The sequence below is a fragment of the Corvus brachyrhynchos genome, unplaced genomic scaffold (genome assembly GCF_000691975.1).
Source record: "Corvus brachyrhynchos isolate BGI_N302 unplaced genomic scaffold, ASM69197v1 scaffold166, whole genome shotgun sequence".
In the NCBI taxonomy this organism is placed as follows: domain Eukaryota; kingdom Metazoa; phylum Chordata; class Aves; order Passeriformes; family Corvidae; genus Corvus; species Corvus brachyrhynchos.
This window is the reverse complement of record NW_008239671.1, coordinates 1,273,705-1,295,996: the sequence shown is the minus strand read 5'-3', so window position 1 is coordinate 1,295,996 and position 22,292 is coordinate 1,273,705. Positions and strand designations below refer to the sequence as shown.

The 22,292-nt window shown below is 48.1% G+C and overlaps 1 protein-coding gene and 1 long non-coding RNA gene across 3 annotated transcripts in view; both read right to left on the bottom strand.

Annotated features, from left to right (window-relative positions):
• Positions 1–14,247, bottom strand: part of LOC108448675 — a 40,856-nt gene extending 26,609 nt beyond the window's left edge. For both annotated transcript variants that reach the window (XR_001864639.1, XR_001864640.1), the window contains exon 1: positions 13,894–14,247. This is a non-coding gene — a long non-coding RNA (uncharacterized LOC108448675). The remainder of the gene's footprint in view (positions 1–13,893) is intronic.
• Positions 14,248–15,843: 1,596 nt separating this feature from the next.
• Positions 15,844–22,292, bottom strand: part of SMOX (spermine oxidase) — a 24,283-nt gene continuing 17,834 nt past the window's right edge. The window contains exons 5-6 of the mRNA XM_008639868.2: positions 17,593–17,753; positions 15,844–16,325 (exon numbers count right to left, since the gene is read on the bottom strand). Coding sequence (XP_008638090.1) covers positions 16,188–16,325; positions 17,593–17,753 — 299 coding nt within the window. The 3' untranslated portion in view covers positions 15,844–16,187. The remainder of the gene's footprint in view (positions 16,326–17,592; positions 17,754–22,292) is intronic.

The window sequence follows — 22,292 nt, the reverse complement described above, 5'->3', positions numbered from 1 at the left end:
AAGCTTGAGGCTTCTGGGGTTCCTGTCAGCTGTGCAGTTCCGTATCCTGTACTGTCCCATGTATTTGCTCTCACCTCTTTTTTAGGGAGCTTGTTAAAAAGAGGGAGAGAAACTTTTTAATGAGGAGATAGTGGTAGGAAAAGGGGGAATGGCCTTAAGCTGAAGGAGGGCAGGTTTAGATTGAATATTAGGAAGAAATTCGTCCCTGTGAGGGTGGGGAGGCCCTAGCACAAGGTGCCCAGAGCAGCTGTGACTGCCCCTGGATCCCTGGAAGTGTCCAGGGCCAGGTTGGACATACTCCCAAGGAATTAGAAACTGGTTTTTTTACAATTTTTGTGACTTGGCCATCTATTTCTGCTTGCACAACAGGTATTTATCCCACCTCCAGCTTTTCAAACTGAGCAAAGATGAGTAATTGTGCCAACAAACTGCCTGTGAAAAGGAATAAACACACTCCTGCTGATTAATTTACCAGGAGATGTGATTTAGCTTTCATTTCCAGTCTCCACTTTCTCCTATCAGCCTCTAAATGATTGTCTTTGCTCTGGCACAGTGCTACTCCTGAGAGTCTTACAGGCTCCAGCTGATCCCATCCTCCTGGGGTCTGGGAAGAAGGACTCTGTCAGTCAGCAGGCAAAGGATGAGAAAATCCACTGGCAGGGAGATGAGGTCATGGAAATTAAAAGCAAAATGAGCACAGGGAGTAATTAACAAACAGAGCAAATTTTCTCAAAAATGTGAGGGGAGGAGCTGAAATGCAAAACTTGGGAGAAAAGAGAGAATTACTTTGCAATTCGCGGCCCGCCTGAGGGAAAAGTAACGGGTTTGATGTAAAAATTTTCTCTCCTGCCCTGCTTATAGAGGAGGTCAGGCTCAATTACCAAAATATGCTGTCTGCTCTTAAAAGTAAACGTTTTTCTGCCTGACTTGGCAAGTCCTGCTGAGCTTAAAGTAGAGGCCAGAGATTGCACCTGTTTTGCAAAGGAGAAAATGCTGTGCTGAGGCATCTGCCACTGACCCAAAGGAACCTGAAAAGAAAAGTAAGAACGCCTCTCCTCTCCTCTCCTCTCCACTCCTCTCCTCTCCTCTCCTCTCCTCTCCTCTCCTCTCCTCTCCTCTACAGATGCACAGAGAGATCCCATCGCCTCTCCTCTCCTCTCCGCTCCGCTCCTCTCCTCTCCTCTCCTCTCCTCTCCTCTCTTTTCCAGCAATTTATTTAATTTTTACTTTATTTTTAGCACCCATTCTCTTTGCATTTTTCTTCTGAGGGCCCCCTCAGCTATCTTTGCTGCTCGATATTGGCTAGACAAGTTATTTTTTTCACCCTTTTCATTTAGGTATTTATTTTGGAAGGATTTATTAGCAGAGAGAAGAACCTGACTGACAGCCTGAGAGGTCTCTCTCTCACTCCACCCTCACTTGAAACCAAGGAATTGGATTTTGACACTCAGGGCATGCAAAAAATGGGTCACCAATGGGCCTCAAATCACTGGATATTTCTAATTCCTTTTTCATCCCACATCTACTTTCAGGATCCAAGCTATCCTGTGGCAATAACTGCTTCCCATCTGCTGTCCATGGATGTGTGTAATTAATTTACAAATTACAAACCATCATGTCCAGCCTCCCCATCTCTTTTCCGATGAAGGAATCCTGTCCCAGAAACCCCGAATGGTTTGTGTTGGGAGGGACCCTAAAAATCATCCACTCCCTGCCATGGGCAGGGACACCTTCCACTAGCCCAGCTTGCTCCAAGCCCCATCCAGCCTGGCCTGGAACACTTCCAGGGATGTGTATCCTAGCCTACCTGAACAGGAAGTTTTTCAAGACCTCTCAATTCCCTCCTTCCCTCGACCTTTTCTAGATCTAGTCCATCCTTTTTTAGGAACATGTGGCCAAAGATAACCAGATTATTTCAGCAGCAGGTCCTCCAGGGATGTTATTACCTTTACAACACCATCATGCAAATGGAATAATGACATTTTTCTTTGTTCTCAATTCCTTTCCTAGTAATTCCTACCATTTTTCAGCCTTTCTGACCACAGAGCTGAGGTTCCCATCCCAGCCCTTCACAAGGGTTCTGCAGCCCTTCCCTGGCTGCTGCTGCCTTCTCCTGAGTGCACGACCACCTCAGCAATAAATTCACCACCTGCTGATCTGGTATCGAGACGTCTCTTACACAAACATTCACAGTTAGCATTTACCTTTGCCTGCTCTGAATAATGAAGGATTGTCACCAAACTGTCACCAACCTATTCACACTTTTTCACAGGTTTTTTGGAATACAGTGACTATTGTGGGACCTAGAAATTATTGTCCAGTGTCAGAAATTACTGTTTAATCATATTTTTTTTTGCTTCTTCTCTGTTTATTCCACCTGTAATCAAACCAGAACACCTTTACCTTATCCTATGACAGCTTGGAGGGACGGGAACTTTTTCAGGATAAACTGCTGAATGTAGAAACAAGACTAAACACAAATGAACTTTAATAAAAGAAGTCAATAATTGACTAAATGGGAAATAAAAGTGGAAGAGGAATGGATAATATCACAGGAGAGGAATTTCAAAGGCCATCAGCATATGCACACCATGTACATTATATCTCACATGCCAACTTCTCTACATCCAATACTTTTCTCCATGGGGCAATGGGCAGTTTAATAGCAAAATCCAATGTGACAGGCAAGTGCAAAGTAAAAGGGTTTGCTTATTTATTTATTTTAAACAAGAAAATGGTGTTTGTGTCAATGTATTCCTGAAAATACTGCTAGCAACACAGGAAAAAATAAAAGAAGTCATGGGCAGTGAACAGACACAACTCAGAATTAGTTTATTCCTTTTAATAATTTAAGTAAATAGGAAAAGGACCAAAATCCATAATTGCATTATGTTAGAAATATCTAACAGAATTTAAAAATATTCCAAACCCTAGGTTTCTTCACGAGGTAATATCTAATGGAGGGATAAGGTACCAAAAGAAGTGAGAAAGGATTTTGAAATGTCTTCAAATGAAATTGGAATCTCTCAGCCCAGTGCAGAACAAAAGGAGGAAAAGGCTCCCAGCCCTGCAGCTCACTCTGAGGCAGGTTGAAAGAGGAGCTGGGTGAACCTCTTGCTTTGAGAGTCTCAGATCAAACAGAGCAGCCAGAATATCAGCACAAGTTGAAAAGAAAAGGGGACAAAAAAGTAAAGAGAAAGAAAAAGGACCTTAGCATTTGCATAGGCCATAAATAATTAATCAATGAAAAGTTAAACCAGTATTATGCTTCCCTGTCCAGAGGAGACATCTGGGCATCCATCCTGATGCATCAGCAGATCTCTGGGAGATTTCCCTGGGATAAGGATGCCAGTTTGCTGGAAGGCCAGGCTGCCATGCAAAGGGACCCGGAGAAGGGAGCCCAGAGGCCACAGCAGCGGTCAGGAGTTTGGGGGCTGCACTCAAGGAGATGCTGAGGGAGCTCCACTCCAGAGAAAAGAAGGTTTTAGGTGGATATCTGGCTGCACTGCTCCGGTGGAGGCGCAGAGAAGCCAGGGCCAGGCTCCCCTCAGAGGTGATGGGCTCAACACCCAACAGGGGAAATTCCCACTAGAAACAAGCAAAAAATATTTCCTCTGAGTCCAGTGCAGCTGGATTCAGGGATCCAGAAGGGCTGTGCAGCTCCACCTTAGAGATGCCTGAAACGACGCAGAACAAGACCCTGGGCAGCTTGATATTGGCCCAGTGCTGAGCAAAGGACTGAATTAGGGATCTCCAACCTCATTAATTCCTCAGCCCTATGATCCTTTGGAAAACAGATCCCATCTGTGTACGGCTTCCAGTTTTAGAAATGGGGTTTTTTGTAGGGTACCATTTGTCTTGGGTGAAACTCCTCTGAGGCTACGGTGAGAAATGCCATCCCTTATTCCATGACATGTAGAGAGCAGAGCTTTACATTTTCTCCTGAGGAGAAGCAACCAGATTAGAGGCTCTGAAGAGCATCGGAAGCAGCAGCTCTTATCAGGCCTCAGAGCAGCTGTTCATACTCTCCTCAAACAGCCAGAGTTGGCTGGGCACAGTTTTGAAGACACTTCATTAAGAAATATTGGCTGCCATCCAGGATATTAAAAAGATAATAAAAAAAGAAGTAAAACTGCTCTTCTTCCCTGCTGGTTTTGATTTGTTTATAATCAAGGGGAGAACACAGTCCCTGTTGTTTCATTTCAGATGTTCTCTGGAGGTTGGCACACCCTGAACCCCGGCAGTGTTCATAAATCAGGGATGACCTAAGTTTTCATCACCCAAATTTGTTCTGGCTGGTCAGAGCTCTTTGTTACATCTCTCCCACCATCAGAAAGGTCAGAAACTGAAAGGGCACCAAGGTCAAGTGATGTGTTTCCATGAGAAAGACCCTCCCACCCTGATATCCCAGTATTTATGTTTGAGTCTCACCAAGGTGGGTGCCAGGAGCGAGGAGAGGAGTCCGTGGGGCAAGCAGGAGCTGGTTGTGACCCCCCCCTCTCCAGGACACCCCACATGGGTGACATCAAGCTCACGTTCCAGCCTCAGCAGGGTCTGGGAGCCATTTGAGGGCACAAACAGCATTTACCCAGGAAACGGAGAAAGTTAACCAAAAACGCCACCCTCGGCTGGATTTTTCTCACTCTCTCCAAAAAAACAAAACAAAAAAAAGTGTGTAAATATCATTAGCTAAGAAAAAAATGCTGATGACTGGAAGTGAAATTTACCACTGAAAGTGGAAAATAAATGTGGTGCACTCAGAAGCATCCAGACACGGAGGCTGAGTCACTTTTATGCTAATATGTCCTCGTCACCTCCCCAGTGGATCCAAAAAATGGTCTCATTTATTGTAATTGATGTTTATGATAAAGGCACTTCCATCCTCTCTATGTACATACACAGTTACTCAGAAAGAAAACTTATTTTTCTCTCCTTTTTTGTTTTCCGTAAACTCTCCCACCTTTCCTCTTTGGCAAGCGTGGTTTTCATGCAAAGCAAGCAGCAATACCTGCTCAGGTGTGTAAAGGCAGAGGTTGGCTCACATAGGGACCACACCTCCCTCACCCTGGTCACCTGTGGCTGGTGATGTGGCACTGATTGCCCCTCACTGCTGAGGTGCACAGCTTCATTTTTCGTGTCCTTCTCCTGCACTTTGTCCTCCTCCTTAATGACTCTGAGCTAAGAAGAAAATGGTTCCAGTTACTGGAAGGCTGTTGGTCTGATCTAAGAGAGCTGAAGTCCAATAGAGGCCCAAAATGCAGCACTCAGCTGCAGAAAATTCAGCTCCAAAGGAAATAAATACAAATCTGACAGTTGTTCTGATCTCTGGGAGGGCTGGCTCTGAGCATTCCCATATCAGAGCCCACTGATCCTGATCTCTCCCGATGTTTTGTGTCTCTCAGTTGTGGCTGGCTCAGATCTCTCTCTAATCAGGAATGTTGTGAACCACATCAGCACCTTTCCTTCTTCCTCTGCCTCCTTTCAAATCCTTGGTGGTGCTCAGAATACTCTCCATTCATGCAGGGATTGGGAAAATCTCCCACTCCCAAACCCCTTCCCAGTATCCAATTTAGCTCTCAGCTCCACCATAGCAAGATCCACTCCAGGCCACCATCCCTCCTCCCCTGCCACACTAATGACCTGGAAATCGTTAAACTTTGCATGATTTATGGTTCCTTTGCATCAAGAAATCCACGAGCACCTCTGCTCTTGCCCTGGCATTGAGGTGGAATGAGGCCAGAGGATACAGCAGAGCCAGGGGTTGGGAAGATATCTCGTGTTTCATGGCACTGAAGGACCTGCTGGAGAGCTAATGAGATGTGGACATCACAAAATCCCACCAGATTAAATCAGAGACACCCCAGTGGGTCAGGTTCCCTGCCAGGTACATGAGAGGGATTTCAACATTTTGATTGCATCCACATAGAATCACAGAATATCTCCATTTGGAAGGCATCCAGAAGGATCATCGAGTCCAGCTCCTTGCCCAAAGTCATCAGTGAAGAAAGCTGAATAATCACATGTGAAGGGACAAAATTGAGAGCAGATTCACCAGAAAGTGCCTATGTCAGGAGAAAGAAAAAAGAAAAAAATCCAGCAAAGAGTATCTTTGCCCTTCCATGAATGATTCAAACTATGCAGAGAAGCTGCCAAATTTTTCATATGGCTGGTGCTACCAGGGGCTTTGACTGTCTGGAAATGGACCAGTGCTATGATCAAGCATCTAAAACTTGTGTTTGGTCAGAGCAGTTTGAGAGCACTTTTTGAGGCTCTCAAAAGCAAACAAGCTTCTACCAGGTGGGCACGGGGCTCTAGTGGGGCTGCCACCACCCATGTCCCCCTGGCATTTTGAGCTGACAGCCACTGGCAGGAAGGAATGTGAAATTAAAAAGAAGAAAAATCACTCTTTTAGACAGTAGGAGCAGAATCTGTCATCCCATGGCCCAGGAGGTGCTGTATTACTGAAAGTAGTGAAAGGGAGCTTATTAAAAAAAAAAAAAAGGGAATTTTTAAACAGGAAGATAGTGATAGGGCAAGGGGGATGGCTTTAAACTAAAAGAGGAAAGATTTAAATTAGATATTAGAAGGAAATCCTTCCCTGTGAGGGTGGGGAGGCCCTGGCACGGGGTGCCCAGAGAAGCTGTGGCGGCCCCTGGATCCCTGGAAGTGTCCAAGGCCAGGTTGAACAGGGCTTGGAGCAGCCTGGGACAGTGGAAGATGTCCCTGCCCATGGCACAGGTGGGAATGAGATGAGCTTTAAGGTCTCTTCCAACCCAAAACATCCCATGGCTACAGAATTCTGTGGGTTAGTGGTGGCCTTGGAAATGCTGGGTTGGTGGTTGGACTTGATGATCTTAGAGGTCTTTTCCAAGCTAAATGCTTCTCCCTTGGTAGTATTGCAGGAAGACAAAGCAAACTCTCTGCTGTGCTTGCTGGCCTCCTCTGGAAGGAGAACTGGCCAGGTAACCTAATCCCACACATTGTTTTCCTTTCGAATCTGCAGGACAAGAAGTCCCAGCACTCCTGTGATCTGCTCCATCCCAGGGCATCAACCAGCCTGAATTATTCCATGTGCTTTTGCAAAATAACCCCTTGCTCATGTTGCAAACAGTGCAAGTGTATTTTGGTCTCTTCAGTTTTTGGCTCAGTTGTCTCAAGGCCCTGGATCCCAGTTGCCAAAAGCTGAGTGACCCTGATGCTCCTTTTTTGAGGACACCACATTGATTTTTCTGTGAAGGTGCCATCAGTGTTAGTCAGCACTCGGTAATTATAAACTGCTCTGTTTTGTTTGCTTTCATGACTGCAATTACAGCGTGAAAAGAGGCTTGTACTGAACGGTGTGTCCTGATGCAGAGGTGTCACTCTCCCCCAGACACGGGTTAGATGAGAACTCTGGCCAGCTCAGGATTTGCTTGGTTTCTCCTCCATGTTAGTTTGCATTTTATCAGTCCTTCATTTCTTCTGCTGTGGCGATGCTGATTCCCCGGGCTTGCTTAGGTTCCTCTCAGGTTCCTCCTTGCTTTTCTACCTAAATTAGCTCTAGGTCATCAGGAGGCTCATTGGCCTCCATTTCCCAGCCATGAACAGCCCATTGACCAGCAGAGCAGCACCCCTGAGACTGATGCCTGAGCTGGGGGCTTCTGCCACAACTGACCATTTAATTCTCCATTTGCTTTTGCCCAGAACAGCTGTAGAGCCACCACAATACTTTCCCACTGTGGCCTCTTTTCTCCCCTGAGAGGCTCTTTAGACCTTGTTAAAGACCTCCTGGATGTCCAAATGCACCATGTCCTCCAAATCTCCCTCATCCACCCTTTTCCTGATACAGTCACTGAGTCATAATCCCTCCGTGAGACCTCTCTCCTCTGGTCTGTTGGGCCTGTGCTCTCCTGTTGTGAGATATCACCCTGCAACTTCATTATCCTGGTTTTAAATACCATTTCAAACTAATTTCCCGAGAACATGTTTAAGGAAGGATGACCTGTAATTCTCCCAATCTCATTTTAAGGCTTTTTGAATATAAATGCAACATTCCTCATATCCCAGTCCTTGATTCCTCTCCTTAGTAAGCCAATCAAGTCCTGCCAAAACAGCTTAAAATCTGCCCAGACAATCTGGACCCCCAGGAAAGAGGTGGGGCTTTTCATCCTGGAGAAGTGAAGGCTCCAAGGAGAATTCAGAGCCCCTTCCAGTGCCTGAAGGAGAGCTGGAGAGGAACTTGGGACAAGGGATGTAGTGACAGGACAAGGGGAGAATGACTTCACACTGCCAGAGGGCAGGGTTAGGTGGGATGTTGGGAAGGAATTCTTGGCTGTGAGAGTGCTGAGGCCCTGGCACAGGGTGCCCAGAGAAGCTGTGGCTGCCCCTGGATCCCTGGAAGTGTCCATGGCCAGGTTGGACGGGGCTTGGAGCAATCTGGGTTAGTGGAAGGTGTCCCTGCCCATAGCAGGATGGGGACTGGATGGGCTTTAAGGTCCCTTCCAAGCCAAACCATGCTGTGATTCTGTGAAAATTTCTCACTGAAATGTGGTGCAAGAACATCTGCCCAGTGAAAGACTGCATTCCTTCCTGGTGGTATTTCCATCCGGGAACTCATGTGCCTGGCATTATCTTCAGAGCCCCATCCTTTCCCTCTAAATTACCTTGTCATCTGCTCTCTCTTTCTCCTTACCCACCTTACTCCTGCCTGTGTTCCCTGGGAGGACTGGTCAGCGGATTGGCCCATCCATCACCACCCAAATCCTCCAGGAAAAGGGGACCTTTCCCAGCCCAGGATGAGTTCAGGTGGGTCCCTTTAGTCAAGAAGAACATGTAGAATGTCCCAGCTGTCCCCAGAGCAGGGGTGAGCAGTGCTGAGTCTCCTCAGCAAAGCTCCTTCTCTCCCACTCCTGCATTTCCCAGTGGAAATATTTGTCCTGGAGCAACAGGCGTGGCTGCAGTGTAGCTACTGCATAGCAAGGACATGACACTGCACAGGCTGAGGAAACGGGGAGGAGGGTGGGGAGTGCAGGGCTGTGGGAAGGGATCCTGCTGGAGAGTGACTTCAGAACTTGCCTGGGAATTCAAGGTCATGTGGGCGCTTTGTGAAGTCCATTGCATGGATGGCTTAAGAGAGCTCTGGGAGTGATATGTATATATTTTATATATATATATATATATACACATATATATATATGTGTGTGTGTGTGTTTGTGTGTGTGTGTATATATAATAATTTTGTATTAAAATTTTATTATACAGAAATTTTACATCAAATTCTACATATAATCCTTATAATGTGTCTATATTTTAGATCAAAATAGACTTATATGTTTATATATAAAAATATGTAAAGAATATGAGTGTATTTATATACACACGTTAGGAGTGTATTTATACATATGTGTTTATATATATACACTATTTTTCTCCAAGGATTTTCAGTTCAAGCAAATAAAACCATGACTCAGCTGCAGTGACAACAGAGAGCAAATCCAGATAAAATCCACCCTTTTCCACCCACCTCTGACCTGTCACTGTCTAGTCTCTCCCTGCCCTGTCTGCAGGTTACCTGAGAGGACAGGTTCTCTGGGAGGTGACTGTGATAGTGACAAAAAAAGCCTTAGTGCTTCTTTATGTGAAGTGGGGTTTGCTGAAGTATTCCAAAAAGGGTTTTTCCACCTAGAAATGTGGTCCAAGGAGGTGCAGGACAGAAGTGGGTTTGACCAGAAGAGCCATCCCTTGCTATGTCACACACACAACACCGACTACATCGTCTCCAGACAGGATCCAGGCAGCAGAGAAGGTTGGTGTAAAATTAATCCTCACCTGAAAAGGTTTTAGGGGAAAAAGTTGCCATTGCTCTGCCCTGATTGTGCTGAAAGCCTGGCCCCGTTAGAGACAATTGTGTCAGGAAGCAGCTTGATGTTCCTATTCTTCAGGAATGGAAAAGTTTTTTTGTTGTTTAAAAGTGGTGGCAGAAGGGTTTCCTTGGGCTCAGCATCATGGAAGAGTCGTGGAGACTCTTCCTGCCTTTCCCAGCCATCCTGTCAGAACTAGGTGGGAATTAAATCGGTGTTTTAATGGAAAGGGCAGCAGAAATTAAAGGATCAAACCTCTCAGGTTGTCCTTAAGCCTGGGCAGAGAAGGAAGGTGTCAGGGTGTGGCTGAGATGGAATGTGGTGGTGGAGCAGGATGGGTGCCACCAGCACAGGGACTAACAGGTGGGAAATGGGGTGGTCACCTCAGACATCCTCAAAACAGGGGTCTGGGTCTATCCTTACCCTAAAATGGCCAGTTCAGGCTCTGACTCTGCTGGCAGAGAGATCCAAGGGTCCATGGACCATCTCAGGGGCACATCAACAAATCCACTGCCAGGCCAAGGACCCTGCCCAGACCGTGCTCCCTTTTCAGGAATTCCACTGAGAGCAGAAATCTGTGCAGGAGCAGAGATTCCAAGGTGAGATGGATTCTCCTGCTCACCCTACAGAGGGGGGCAAACTGATGATGAAGGAGGAGGACACCCCAAAACAAGGTCCTTGCTCAGGCACATTTTTCTGACTGCAAATTGCACCAACACCCAGTGCAGTCCCAGCTCTGCAGAGAGGCCAAAATACCCCCTGTGCCATGCTCAGTGACAGCTGGAAAGGCCAACCACTGTCCTCCCCGTGAGCACTGGGGTGTCTGGAAACACCACACCCAGCAAGGAAGCACAAGGTGATGAACACAGCCAGCACACATCCCGTCATGTGAGGGAGGTTCAGATACGCTCAGGTTAGCAAGGAAGAGGCAGCAATGGTCCAGAGGAGAGAGGGTGGCAGGGTAGGACTGGACTGGGAGTCTGGAGGACACTGAGGGGAGACTCATTGGGGTCTGCAGCTCCTCCTGAGGGGCAGTGCAGGGGCAGCTCCGATCTCTGGGACAGTGACAGGACCCAGGGCATGGCTGGAGCTGGGTCAGGGGAGGTTTAGGTCGGAGATCAGGGAAAGGTTCTTCCCCCAGAGGGTGCTGGGCACTGCCCAGGCTCCCCAGGGAATGGGCACGGCCCCGAGGCTGCCAGAGCTCCAGGAGCATTTGGACAACGCTCTCAGGGACAGAGTGGGGTTGTTGGGGTGTCTGTGCAGGGCCATGAGTTGGACTGGATGATCCTTGTGGGTCCCCTCCAGCTCAGGGTAGTCCATGATTCCTGGGTTTTGCAGGAATCTTTTCTTCCTACCACACAGGAGCACAATGGTTGTCATCACAAAAATTCAAACCATTCACCCAGGAACAGGAGTGTGACTGGGAACAAGCCAAGGTTGCTGCCTGTATTTATGAGCACAAGCACATCCAGATGTTACCAAGATGGTCTGAACACCCCCAGGCCAGGAAAGAAGGGACATTCAGGGTTTGCAGCTCTGTTGTAAATGAAGCGAGGCAGGGCAGGGAAGGAAGGGTTTGCTTTGCTGTCCCTGTGCCCGAGTTTCCTGGAGATTTACAGCCCTCAGCTGGTGACTCGGAGCACAGCCCCGCTGCATATCCGTGTTCCCATCTCAGGATGGGTGAGTGCCCTCTCTCCTGGCTAAGCCATCATCTGCACCCATCCACGTCACCCACGACAGCCAAAAATCCTCCCCTGAGCATCCCGAATCCCCTCCCAGTTCCTGGCATCCACCAGCTCAGCCCTCACCCCCTGCCCAGCCAAACATGACATATTTAGCTCCACTATTTTATTACTTTTTTTTTAAAATCTCTCTCCTTATAAATCAACCTTTCCAGCCCCTGAATCCCTGCCTGTGCTGTTGCCTTTCCACTTGGCAGTGCTCAGTTGCCAAATGCCTGACAAATGGCCCTCAGGCAGCCACCCTGGCCAGGGCCACACTGCCCATGAGAAAAGAGATGCTGTTCCTCCTTCTCCAAGCATAATTCCCCCTTTTTTTTTTTTTCTGTTCTCCCACTCGTGTCACTCATCTTATAGGCACCCACAGCAAACCACCCGCTGTGAACCCACCAGGATAACTGGGGTTGGAAATCCTCCCTGTGCTTCACAAGAGGATTTTGGAGGGTTTTTTGCATTGGATCAGGTTGGTGTAGCTGGGATCAGTCCTTCATTTGGAGGAGTTCCACACCAGTTTCTCACCCCTTGTGGTTTGTCCAGTGGAAGGTGTCCCTGCCCAGGGCAGGGAGTGGAACAAAATGAGCCTTCAGGTCCCTTCCAACCCGAAACATTCCACGATTCTACATCCCTGAAACTCACGGGAATCCTCCATACATCTGCCACATCACGGCTGGATCCTCACACAGGACCTGATTAATCAGTTATTTCTCCAAAGGGACACCCGAATTCCCTGGGGGATGGGAGGCTCCTGAGCCAGCCACATTCCACCAAGGCACTGGGTGTCCCAGGGAGCCTGCAGGGTGGCCAAAACCTCCCACATGTGGGCTCTGATAGCTGGGAGATCATCCACCTTCTTCCATCCACCTCCCACAGCCCCTGCCAGCCCTCCAGGGATACCTCAGGCACCCCAGGAATGGAAACAGAACCCACCGATAAACGGCCTTGTCTGTGCTCACCCCTCTGGGCTCCCACTGCTCTTCCTTCACACACCCGTGGGTGAGTTTGCAGGTATTTCTTAAAAGTGTCTGATTATTACTATTTCTGGAGAATATTTTAGTGCCACGAGATGGCAGCACAAAATCACCTTTCCCGGGGTGTGCTCAGCTTGCAGAAGGTGCTCCAGACCCCGTGCCAGAGAGAAGTCAGTGTTCCCACCCCAGGGATGGCTCCAGGAGGAGAAAATATCCAACCCCGCCAAGTGCAGAGCCAGAACCCACATTTTTCATCACCTTAACCACTTGCAATTTCAGCACCCATTCATTGCCAGCACTTCTGTTTCACTGAGGTTGTCTGAGAATCTCCCAGTGGGTCCCTGTCCCAACTGCCAGGGACCCCAACAGGTCCCAGTCTCCTTTTCTGCTCTGGGTCTGTGTTTGCACATAAATCAGCACCAGGGGAATTCCCTGGGCACTAAGCTCCATCCTTTACACTATTTTATAACCAGCATCCCCTGGAACAGCCTGGCTGGTGCCCACTCGCAGTTTAGAGCCCAGTATTGATCCTGGGCTGCTCTTGTCAGGGCAAAAGGGCTAAACACTGCCAGCATCCAAAGCCCTGGGCTAGGAAATCCTGCTGGAGGCCTTAAATGTGGTGGTGCAGTCTGGATGGTCCCCTCTGTGCATGGACAACCACAGGCCACTTAGTGCCACCAACCAGCATTAACTGGTTGGACTGGATGAGTTTAGCGCTCTTTTCTAACCTTAATTCCGTAATTCTGGGATTGGCCACACGGTGACACTCACGGGGTTCTGTGCTCACCACAAATTTGGGTAAGGAGGGGTGTGAAGGCAGAAGCCAGGACCTGCCCCGTAATTCCACCGCTCTCCTGTTGGAAGAGGAGCTCTGAGCACCCACGTCAGCTTTTTTAGAAAAACCTCTTTTTAAAAGCATTTCTTGCTACGGAGTCCAAGGAACAGAACCACAGAATTGTTCAGGTTGGGAAATTCTGAGATCACTGAGTCCAACTGGTCCCCAGCACTGCCAAGGCCACCACTGACCCATGTCCCCAAGTGCCACATGCACACGGCTTTTAAATCCATCCAGGGACACCACCACTGCCCTGGGCAGCTGTGCCAAGCTGGACAGCCCTTCCCATGAGGAAATTTTTCCTAATAAAATTTTGTGAATGATTTTTCCTGGATCTCCCAGGAAAGGGGCAGCCAGGGACAGACATGCTCATTCCCCCATGGCACCACCACCCAGGGGGCTTCGGGGACCCATCTCTGCCAGCACCCTGCTATTTCCACCTGCTGTGCTCCCCACACAGCCAGCCAGGAAGAGCAATCACTAATAATTGTGAGTAATTAGATGCCTCTTACCTTCCCAACACCCCCATCTGCTTTCTACCAACCTTCATCACTGAGCTCTTGGTGGGCACGGCTGGAATGAAGATGCCACAGGTCTTGGAGACGGGGGAGCAGGGTGGGGATCACAGAGCGCCGTGGTGACACCACTTCTCTTTGTCACATGCTCAGGGTGGCCTTTGCTGCTAATTTTAAATACCTCTTAGTAAACAGCTGCTAAATTTAGTGTCTCTGGAACACATTTTAAAGGCTGGATTGCTGGTGAGTGATGGCAGCAGAGGAGTGAGGGGGATTGGCCTGACCACAGATCGCTGCTCAGCAAAGCCAGACACCATCATCATTCTGTCTGCACAGAGCAGAAGAAGGAGCTCTGAAACCCTGACCACCAGCACAGCAGCTTTCCTTGGATGTTCCATGATAAAAAGCCACAGGAGTCACAGAATCATTCAGGCTGGAAAAGGCACCCAAGGTCATCAAGTCCAGCCTTTGAGTGATCCCGACCTTGTCACACAGACAGGGCACTGAGTGCCACATCCATTCATTCCTTGGCCACCTCCAGGCATGGGGACTCCACCACCTCCCTGGGCAGCCCCTTCCAGTGTCTAACCACCCCTTCAGCCAGAAATTCTTCCTAAATTTCTTTCCTGAAAAAGCAATTCCTTGTTTTTTCCTGTCATAGCCTCACATGCCCGAAGGATTTGGTTTTCTCCTCAGATTCCACTTTGCAACAGATCTGGCTGCTGGGAAATCAGCTCTGGCTCCTTGAGGTTGAGCTCTGAGTGACTGAAGCTGGACAAAGTTTTTCTCTCTCTTTAATCAAGTGTGCTGCACTCTCCTCCCGCAGCCCAGCTCTCTCTCAACTCTATAACAGCAAGGAAAAGGATAAAATGGGAGAAAAACAGCAATAAATTCAACACATCACCATCCTTTCCAGCTCTCCAGCAGCCAGGAAGGCATCCACCTCCACACTACAGCAGGGAATCAGCACAGCTCAGCTGAGCTCGGAGAGAACCAAAGTTGGTGCCTCCTCTGCAGACATTTAACTTGGGACGCACTGACTCACCCTCTGGAGGGGGATTCTTCCCTCTCCCTGTCCCTTTTCCTCCCCTCTGTAACTCATTTATCAACACGACTCCCACCCCACACACACAAAGAGGGAAGGGAGGCTTCACATGGGGCAGCAGATGCCAAAGACATCCCTCACTCCTCACACGAAGCCCTGGCCAGCAGCCAGCCAGATGGAGAGATGGAATGCAGGGAGATAAGGCAGTGGCTAAACACCCATCGCCTTCACCCTGAAAACTTTTATTTTTGGAAACTGTTTAGACATTTTTTAACTATGCTGATGGCTGCATTGTGTTCACTTGACATTAAAGAAGAACATGATTTATCTCTCTGAGGAAGTAAAGAAAGGTTTTTTCTCGTTCCAGATGGCAGTTTCCACATGATCCAGACAAAACCTTGGGAGTCACTAACATCTGGATTTACTGACACACATCTGCACAGTCCAGGGGCTGCCTGGATGGGGGCGAGTGCTCCTGTTACACCGGAGAACACACAATTAAAGCGTAAGACAACAAAAGAATATCCTGAGTTGGGAGGGACCCACAAGATCATCAAATCCCACCCCTGGTCCTGCATGGGACATCCCAAGAATCCCACCCTGTGCCTGAGAGCGATGTCCAAACACTCCATGAGCTCTGTCAGCCCTGGGGCCGCGACCACACTGACCACAGTGCTGTCAGCTCTGCCCTAACCAGACCTTTTTGTTCAGGATTGTACCACAAAGGCAGAGGAAATTCTCCATATAAACACCATTTGTGTAATGTGTTTCTAACTTATTTCAACGTGTTTTCCTCCTACTCCACATTTTGTAGGAAGAGAAAAAAACCCTATTTTTGTAATGTTGCATAAAAGAGTTTAAAGTTACCAAGTGAAGCGTCCAGGAAGTACCACAGCACCCAGTCTTTTTATTACAACATTTATTTTAGTATAGAAGGCACTTACAATACAGAAAGAAAGAAAAAAATGAAACCAGAAACAAACATGATAGGCACCAAAAGTGAAATTAGAATTGAAATGACAGAGAAACAGTTTACCAGACCAAAGGAGCACCCTTCCCTGTTAACAATACAGCACATGGAAATGAAGCTATTGATGATTAACATTTTTAACAGTTAGAGCTTTTTATTTTTTTTTTTTTAATAGAAAAGATAAAAGGCTGTTCTACAGTGAACTGAAATAAAACAGAACCCCTCCACACACCTGCAGGAGGATTTAGGAGGTGGTGGTGGTCAGGCAGGGCTCCCTCAGGTCGGGCACTGCAGCAGGTCCTGGTACATCTCGATGAGCCGAGCAGCCTCCCTCTGCCCAGAGAGCACAGCACCGTGGGTCGTGGAGTAATACTTCCTGTGAGTGGCCTCCCCCGAAAACATCACCTGCATGGGCTGCAGGGCACAGCAGAAGGGGCACAGATCAGCAGAACTTACTGGGAAGCAGGTGGGAGGCTGAAAGGAGACAAACTTTCTGTGCCCTCCCACACAGGATGGTTTGGGTTGGAAGGGACCGGAAAGATCATCCAGTTCCATGGACAGGGACACCTTCCACTAGACCAGGTTGCTCCAAGCCCCGTCCAACCTGGCCTGGAACACTTCCAGGGGTGGGGCATCCACCTGTTCTCAAAACCCCCACAAGGTGCACCACAAGATAACTATTTCCAAAAACCTTGAACAACCCTGCACGAGGCACAGAGCACCTGATCCGTACCATCTCCTCCCTCTGCTCCCCTAAATTACACTTCAGCCTTTTAGGCATTAAGGGAATTTTTCTTCTGGACAGCAACTTCAGAAGGATAAGAGTCATGTCTCAAAACCCAGAGGGTGAGACATAGAGTTGTATCTCTTATACCAGTAGTGAGGTGCTTGCTAGAAATGCAACTCAGATTTGAGGCAGGAATTTCTGGGAGGATTTACCTGGGGACTACACAGAAAGGTTCCTAAAGCTCCTGCTGGGTTTTCTTAAGTAGATTTCTGCACTGAATAAAATTATTTCTGCTGGGGCCAGGCTCTGGTGGAGGAAATGGACTGGGCAGCTGCTTGGAGGCTGCATTTTCATCAGCCTTTGGATATGGACACATAACCCTGAGTGATGGGGTGAGTTCGGCTGTGTAACCATCTCCATGTGTGCTCCAGCTCTCCCTGCTAAACTCAAGAAGCAAAGGCAGTGTCTGGAGAGAAAATTCATCATCCCCTGCCAAAGAGTGGGCCTCTCTCAGCCTGTACTGCCAGCACAGAAAGATTTCCTAGCATGCACCTCTGACACATTCAGACCTAGACATCAGCAGGGTCATAATAATAATAATGATCTTTAAAACAGATTAACACATGCTTTTCCTGAGGAATTCTGAACTGGACAATAAGGCTGATGGTCATTAAATGCAGACATCACAATTCCAGAAGTCACATGCATGTGCAGCTCTTGATAAATTCAGGGAGAGATGCAGGAATCCTGAGATGCTGGCATTCCATTTAAAGGGGTAAAAACCTACACACATCATTTGTCCAGAGAGGCATCATTTGTCCAAAAAAAAAATGGGAAAACACACTACTGGAGGCCAAAGCAGGGATTTTCTCTTTCAGCCTCCCCTCCCCAAAAGCCTGCTGCCCAGTGTCACGTCAGTTTTACTGCCACAGACCTCATGTGGGCCATACTCACAGGAGTTTTGGAGCTCTCGGCATAAGGCAGTGGTTTCGCGAGTTTCTCTACATCGGCCCCACTGGACCCAACCTGGGTGTAGGAGTAGGATCCACGGAAGTAGGGATTGCTGCCCCAGGAGGACCGCAGGATCCGGCGAGGTTTCGGAATGTTTGGATTCCCTGGGTGGAAAGCAGAAGACAAAAAGTCAGACTGTGTCCAAGAGGGAAGAGGGCACTGACTGAGCAAGGTGTGGGTGACAGGGATTCCGTCTGATTTATTCAACATCTATCCTAGCAGAGCCCTCAGGCTGCAGTGAAGAGCCCCCAAACCAGATCTCTCTTCCATTTTTGAGCTCTAACTATTTATATAACAGAAATTGCCTCTCTTTTCATCTCAGCTCTTCCGTTTTCCAGGAATGTGTTGGGAGTCCCCATTCCTGGAGGTGCCCAAGCCATGACTGGACCAGGCACTCAGTGCCCTGGTCGGCTTGACAAGGTGAGGATTGGGTCAGAGGCTGGACTCCATGATCTTGGAGGCCTTTTCCTACTTAAATGATTCTGTGATTCATTTTGGAAAGGATCATTAAAATGTTCACGTTCCTGAAAAACTGGGGAGCTTCAGGGGACCCTGGACACAGTCTGGTTGAAAATACAAAACATCTTCTGGGCTCATTTGCAGCGGGGAGCCCGGTGGTAATCAAGCATATGACTGATCTCACCAAAATTTAGGTATTAAATTGAGTGCCCAGTCTAAACTGGATGTTCAGGTAGCCTTGCGAGAGAGATGTGCCTCCAAAGAGGAAAGGAATTATGTTAGGAGGCAAATCTTTGTTATGTGGGGGCATTGAAAAACCTGTGAGAAAGTTCTCAAAACCTGTATTAACTTGTTCCAACAGCTGCCCATCCAGTTGCCCCCCAAATCAAGCTAAAATCCAGAAGACTCTATTTATTTAATGCGCAAGGCATGGAAAGAAGGCTTTTGAGGCTACAAGCAGGATTTCTAGATCACTGTAGAATTTCCATTTCTAAGAGGATGTAGGACTTAGAGGCGAAGAATGCACCCGTGACAGGGTCATCATCAGCCACTGTCCCCATCCCAAAGAGCCCAGGAGAACAGCATCCAGGACTGCAGCCCACCAGCTGGTGGCACAAGAGCCTCAGGTACAAACAGGCAGAGTCACACTTCAGAGATCCTCCTGCTAGGCTGGTTTTGGACCCATCTCAGTGTCACTGCTCTTGTTAAGAGTCCTGTGATCATATCTGCCATGGCAGGAAAGGAGCAGGAGGAAGGACATGGAGAATTCCAGTGAAGAGAAATTCCCTCTGCAGGAGCCCAGACCCACCCTTGAGGCAACATCACATATCCAGGCAAGGTTCAGCTACTTGGGTTGAGTCTAAGTCTTCCTGGGTTGAGCCTAAATCTTCCACAGCAAGGGGACTGGAACTCGATGATCTTGAAGGTCCCTTCCAACCCAAACCATTCTATGGTTCTTCATGGAAAGGACTGTCCAGCCCTGGCACAGCTGCCCAGGGCAGTGTTGGGAGTCCCCATCCCTGGAGGGATTTAAAAGCCGTGTGGATGTGGCACTTGGGGATGTGGGTCAGTGGTGGCCTGGGCAGTGCTGGGGAAGTGGTTGGGACTGATGATCTTAAAGGGCTTTTTGAACCTAAATGATTCTGTGATCCCAAGACACTGACAGGCAAGAAGTAGGAGTTTTGAGATACAACTGTGCCTGCTTCAGACCCTGACTCTGTGACAACTCAAGATGTTCAGCCTGCTATGAGACAACCCAAATTCCCCCCCTTTCTTCATCCCAGCTTACAGAGGGAGACACCCAAATGTAAACATGGCTTAGGCACTGCATTATTTAGTTCTCATAAACTATTACTTAGCTGTACTGTGCCATCAATCCCTTAAAATCAAGAGCAGGTCCTGGTTTAGCTTCTGCTTTGTGAGTATCCTGTCAGCCAGAGCTAGGGAATACAGGGCTGGAACAGAGCAGAGGCTCCTGGATGGCCCGCCCAGAATACACTGTGACCACTTTATAACCAGGCCCCAGATCAAAATATGGCACAGACTAGCAAATAAATATATCCCACAAACAAAACACATCCTATAAAGCAATGTTGTTTCAGGAGTAAGAGCTTTGCATAACAAAGGCCTCTAAAATATGTTCCTGCAAGGCTCTTTTTTAGGAATGCTGGAAGTGGAAAGCCCAAGGGAGTCTGAGAACAGGGAGCTCTCAGATGTGTCAAAGAAATAAGTTACTGTGTTTTATTTTTGAGGGCTGTGGGAAAGCCCAGAAGAACACAGGGTGGAAGCTGTCAGACAACACTCCCCAAGCAGGGCCAAGGCAGCCACACATCCCACTGTACCACACAAAAACAGCCCACGAGGGGTTTTTTAAAAAAAGGAGTCTCTGCAGCAGCCTGGTGGTGCCTCTTCTGCAGCTGGTGCATGTCTCCATATCCACATCCATTCCCACGAGCTCCTTTCAGGGTCTGCAGCACATCAGCCACATTAGCAGGACCCAAGTGTCCACTGTGCAGCAATTGTGCCCCTGCATTCTGCATGTCTGCACCTTTTAATGCAAGCAGCTGTTCCTAAGAGGAGAATCAGGAGACCTGGAGGGGGATTTTGGTTGAAGACCAGACAGGAGCATGTAGCACAAGCTCTGATTCTGAGCTGCTTCTTGAAGACAGAAACTACAAAGACTGAGAGCCACAGTCCTTCAAGGAACATGGACTTTAAGAGCAGATTGAGAAAGTCCAGTTAAACAGAGTAAACATGCCTTTGTCTACAGACAAAAGTAACAACACAGATGTGGAAACTTCTCGGTTTCCAACATCCAAAGAGAGATTAAATGACTAAAAAAAGGATCTTGGCCTTCACTAAAACAGGAGGGCATTTATCTTCATGCCACAGATTTCCACTTGTGAAGCTATGGAAGACAACTCCCTGTGCCTCACACAATCCCGTTTTTATTCAGCTCCTGGGAGGTGCGGCTACAGAGGCTTATTGGTTATGGGGCTGATGAAATTATCATAAAATCAACTCACCCATCTAAATTAAGGCACCCAAATTTATTTGCCTACCTGAGAGCAGGGATCTAAGATTCCATCAAGGGACATCTGTGGCACTGCCCCCACACTAGTGACTACAACCACCAGAGTGGGTACCCAGACACCCACATGGGGCTGGGAGATGTGATGCAGAACCTAAAACAGATCTGTTCCCCTGCAGAGAAATACCTGGAGGTCAGAGAGGACCACTCAGGGCATCTCCAGCTGCAGCCTGGCAGGCTCCAGTGATCCCTTCAGCTGGGAGCCTCTGGCTTCTAACTCTGGGAGCTTATCCAACAAAGAAGGCAGAGCAAGGCTCCTAATTGCTCTGAGGTAGTCAATTTAATCAGATTTGGAGGACACTGCTTTTCACCATCCAGTTGTGAAAAGCAGTAATTGCTGATGGCTCTTAGGTTAGAACAATCCTCAGAGCTTTACACAGCAAAGCTAGATAATCCCCAACACCGACCTGCGAGGGAAATTCAAGGTCAGTTCTCAGACAGATTCTCAGTGTGAGTCTAAAAGAATGGGTTTAACTTAAAACTGGTATAGCACACTCTGAAGCCAAAGGAAAGGCCACCATGAGCAACAGACTGGGAAAACACAGTGAAAGATGGGAACCCACCTGTAATGCATGAATTCTTTCTCAGAAGAATAAGAGCATGGGGCATTTCATACCCAGAACATGAAAGCCATAAAAGGCAGAGTGAACATTAGAAGGCCCCAAGTATCTGTTTCATTACTGACTATAAGGCTCCCTCTAATCTCAGTAGAGAAAAGCTGCTTCAGAAGATGTCACAGAGCACCAAGTGAGGTGTGGAAGATCTGAGCTGCCTTATGGAAGATCCAGGCTTTCCACAGAGGTCAGGATCCTGGCAGGACTAGTCTTCTAACTTGGGTGGTTGACTTGTGTGAGCTTGAGTGGTGGGAAAGGCTTTAAAAGCTGGGTTGGGTGGTGCTAATTGGACCAGAGGAGTGCGGCCGTGCTCAGAAGCGGCTGTAGGTGTATCATGGGCAGCTGCTCTAATCCCCTCTCACACTCCCCCTGGAACAGATCAGCAGAGAAGACAGGAGGTGCATGGAGAGCTGAGCACACTTCTGTTATTTCAGCCAGCCTGGCACCTGGCCCAGGTCAGCCCTGAGGTGTTGCTCCTTCTGGGAACCTCTAGGGAAAACGGGAGCAACAGTAACAGGATATAAACCCAGCTCCCTTAGCCAGGGAATCCTGCAAGATCTGTGAAAACGTCTTCTACAGACGAGATTTTTAGGGGCAGAAAGTAGAACAGGTCATGTTGGGTAATGGGTGCTCCAAGAACAGGTTTTCCTTTCACGCTTTTGAGCAGCTGTGAGGCCACTTCTCAGCTGATACACAAAATGCTCATTGCAGGGCAAGGCCCTGGTAAATCCAGTCTGGAATTCTTCAGGGAGAGATAACCTGGGATTAGCTCTGTGGAAGAGCCTGATGGACAGCGACCAGGTGCAGCATCAGCTGGAACAGCAACTGCAGCACAGACCCACGGCCCAGAGCCAACACATTTCCATGCTGGGAGGAGGAGAGGAACATCCAACACACACAAACAGTAACTGTGAAGAAGCCCAAGAAAGAAGAGGGAGAGCAAATTCCAATGTGCCAAACTACAACAGACCCAAAGAGCC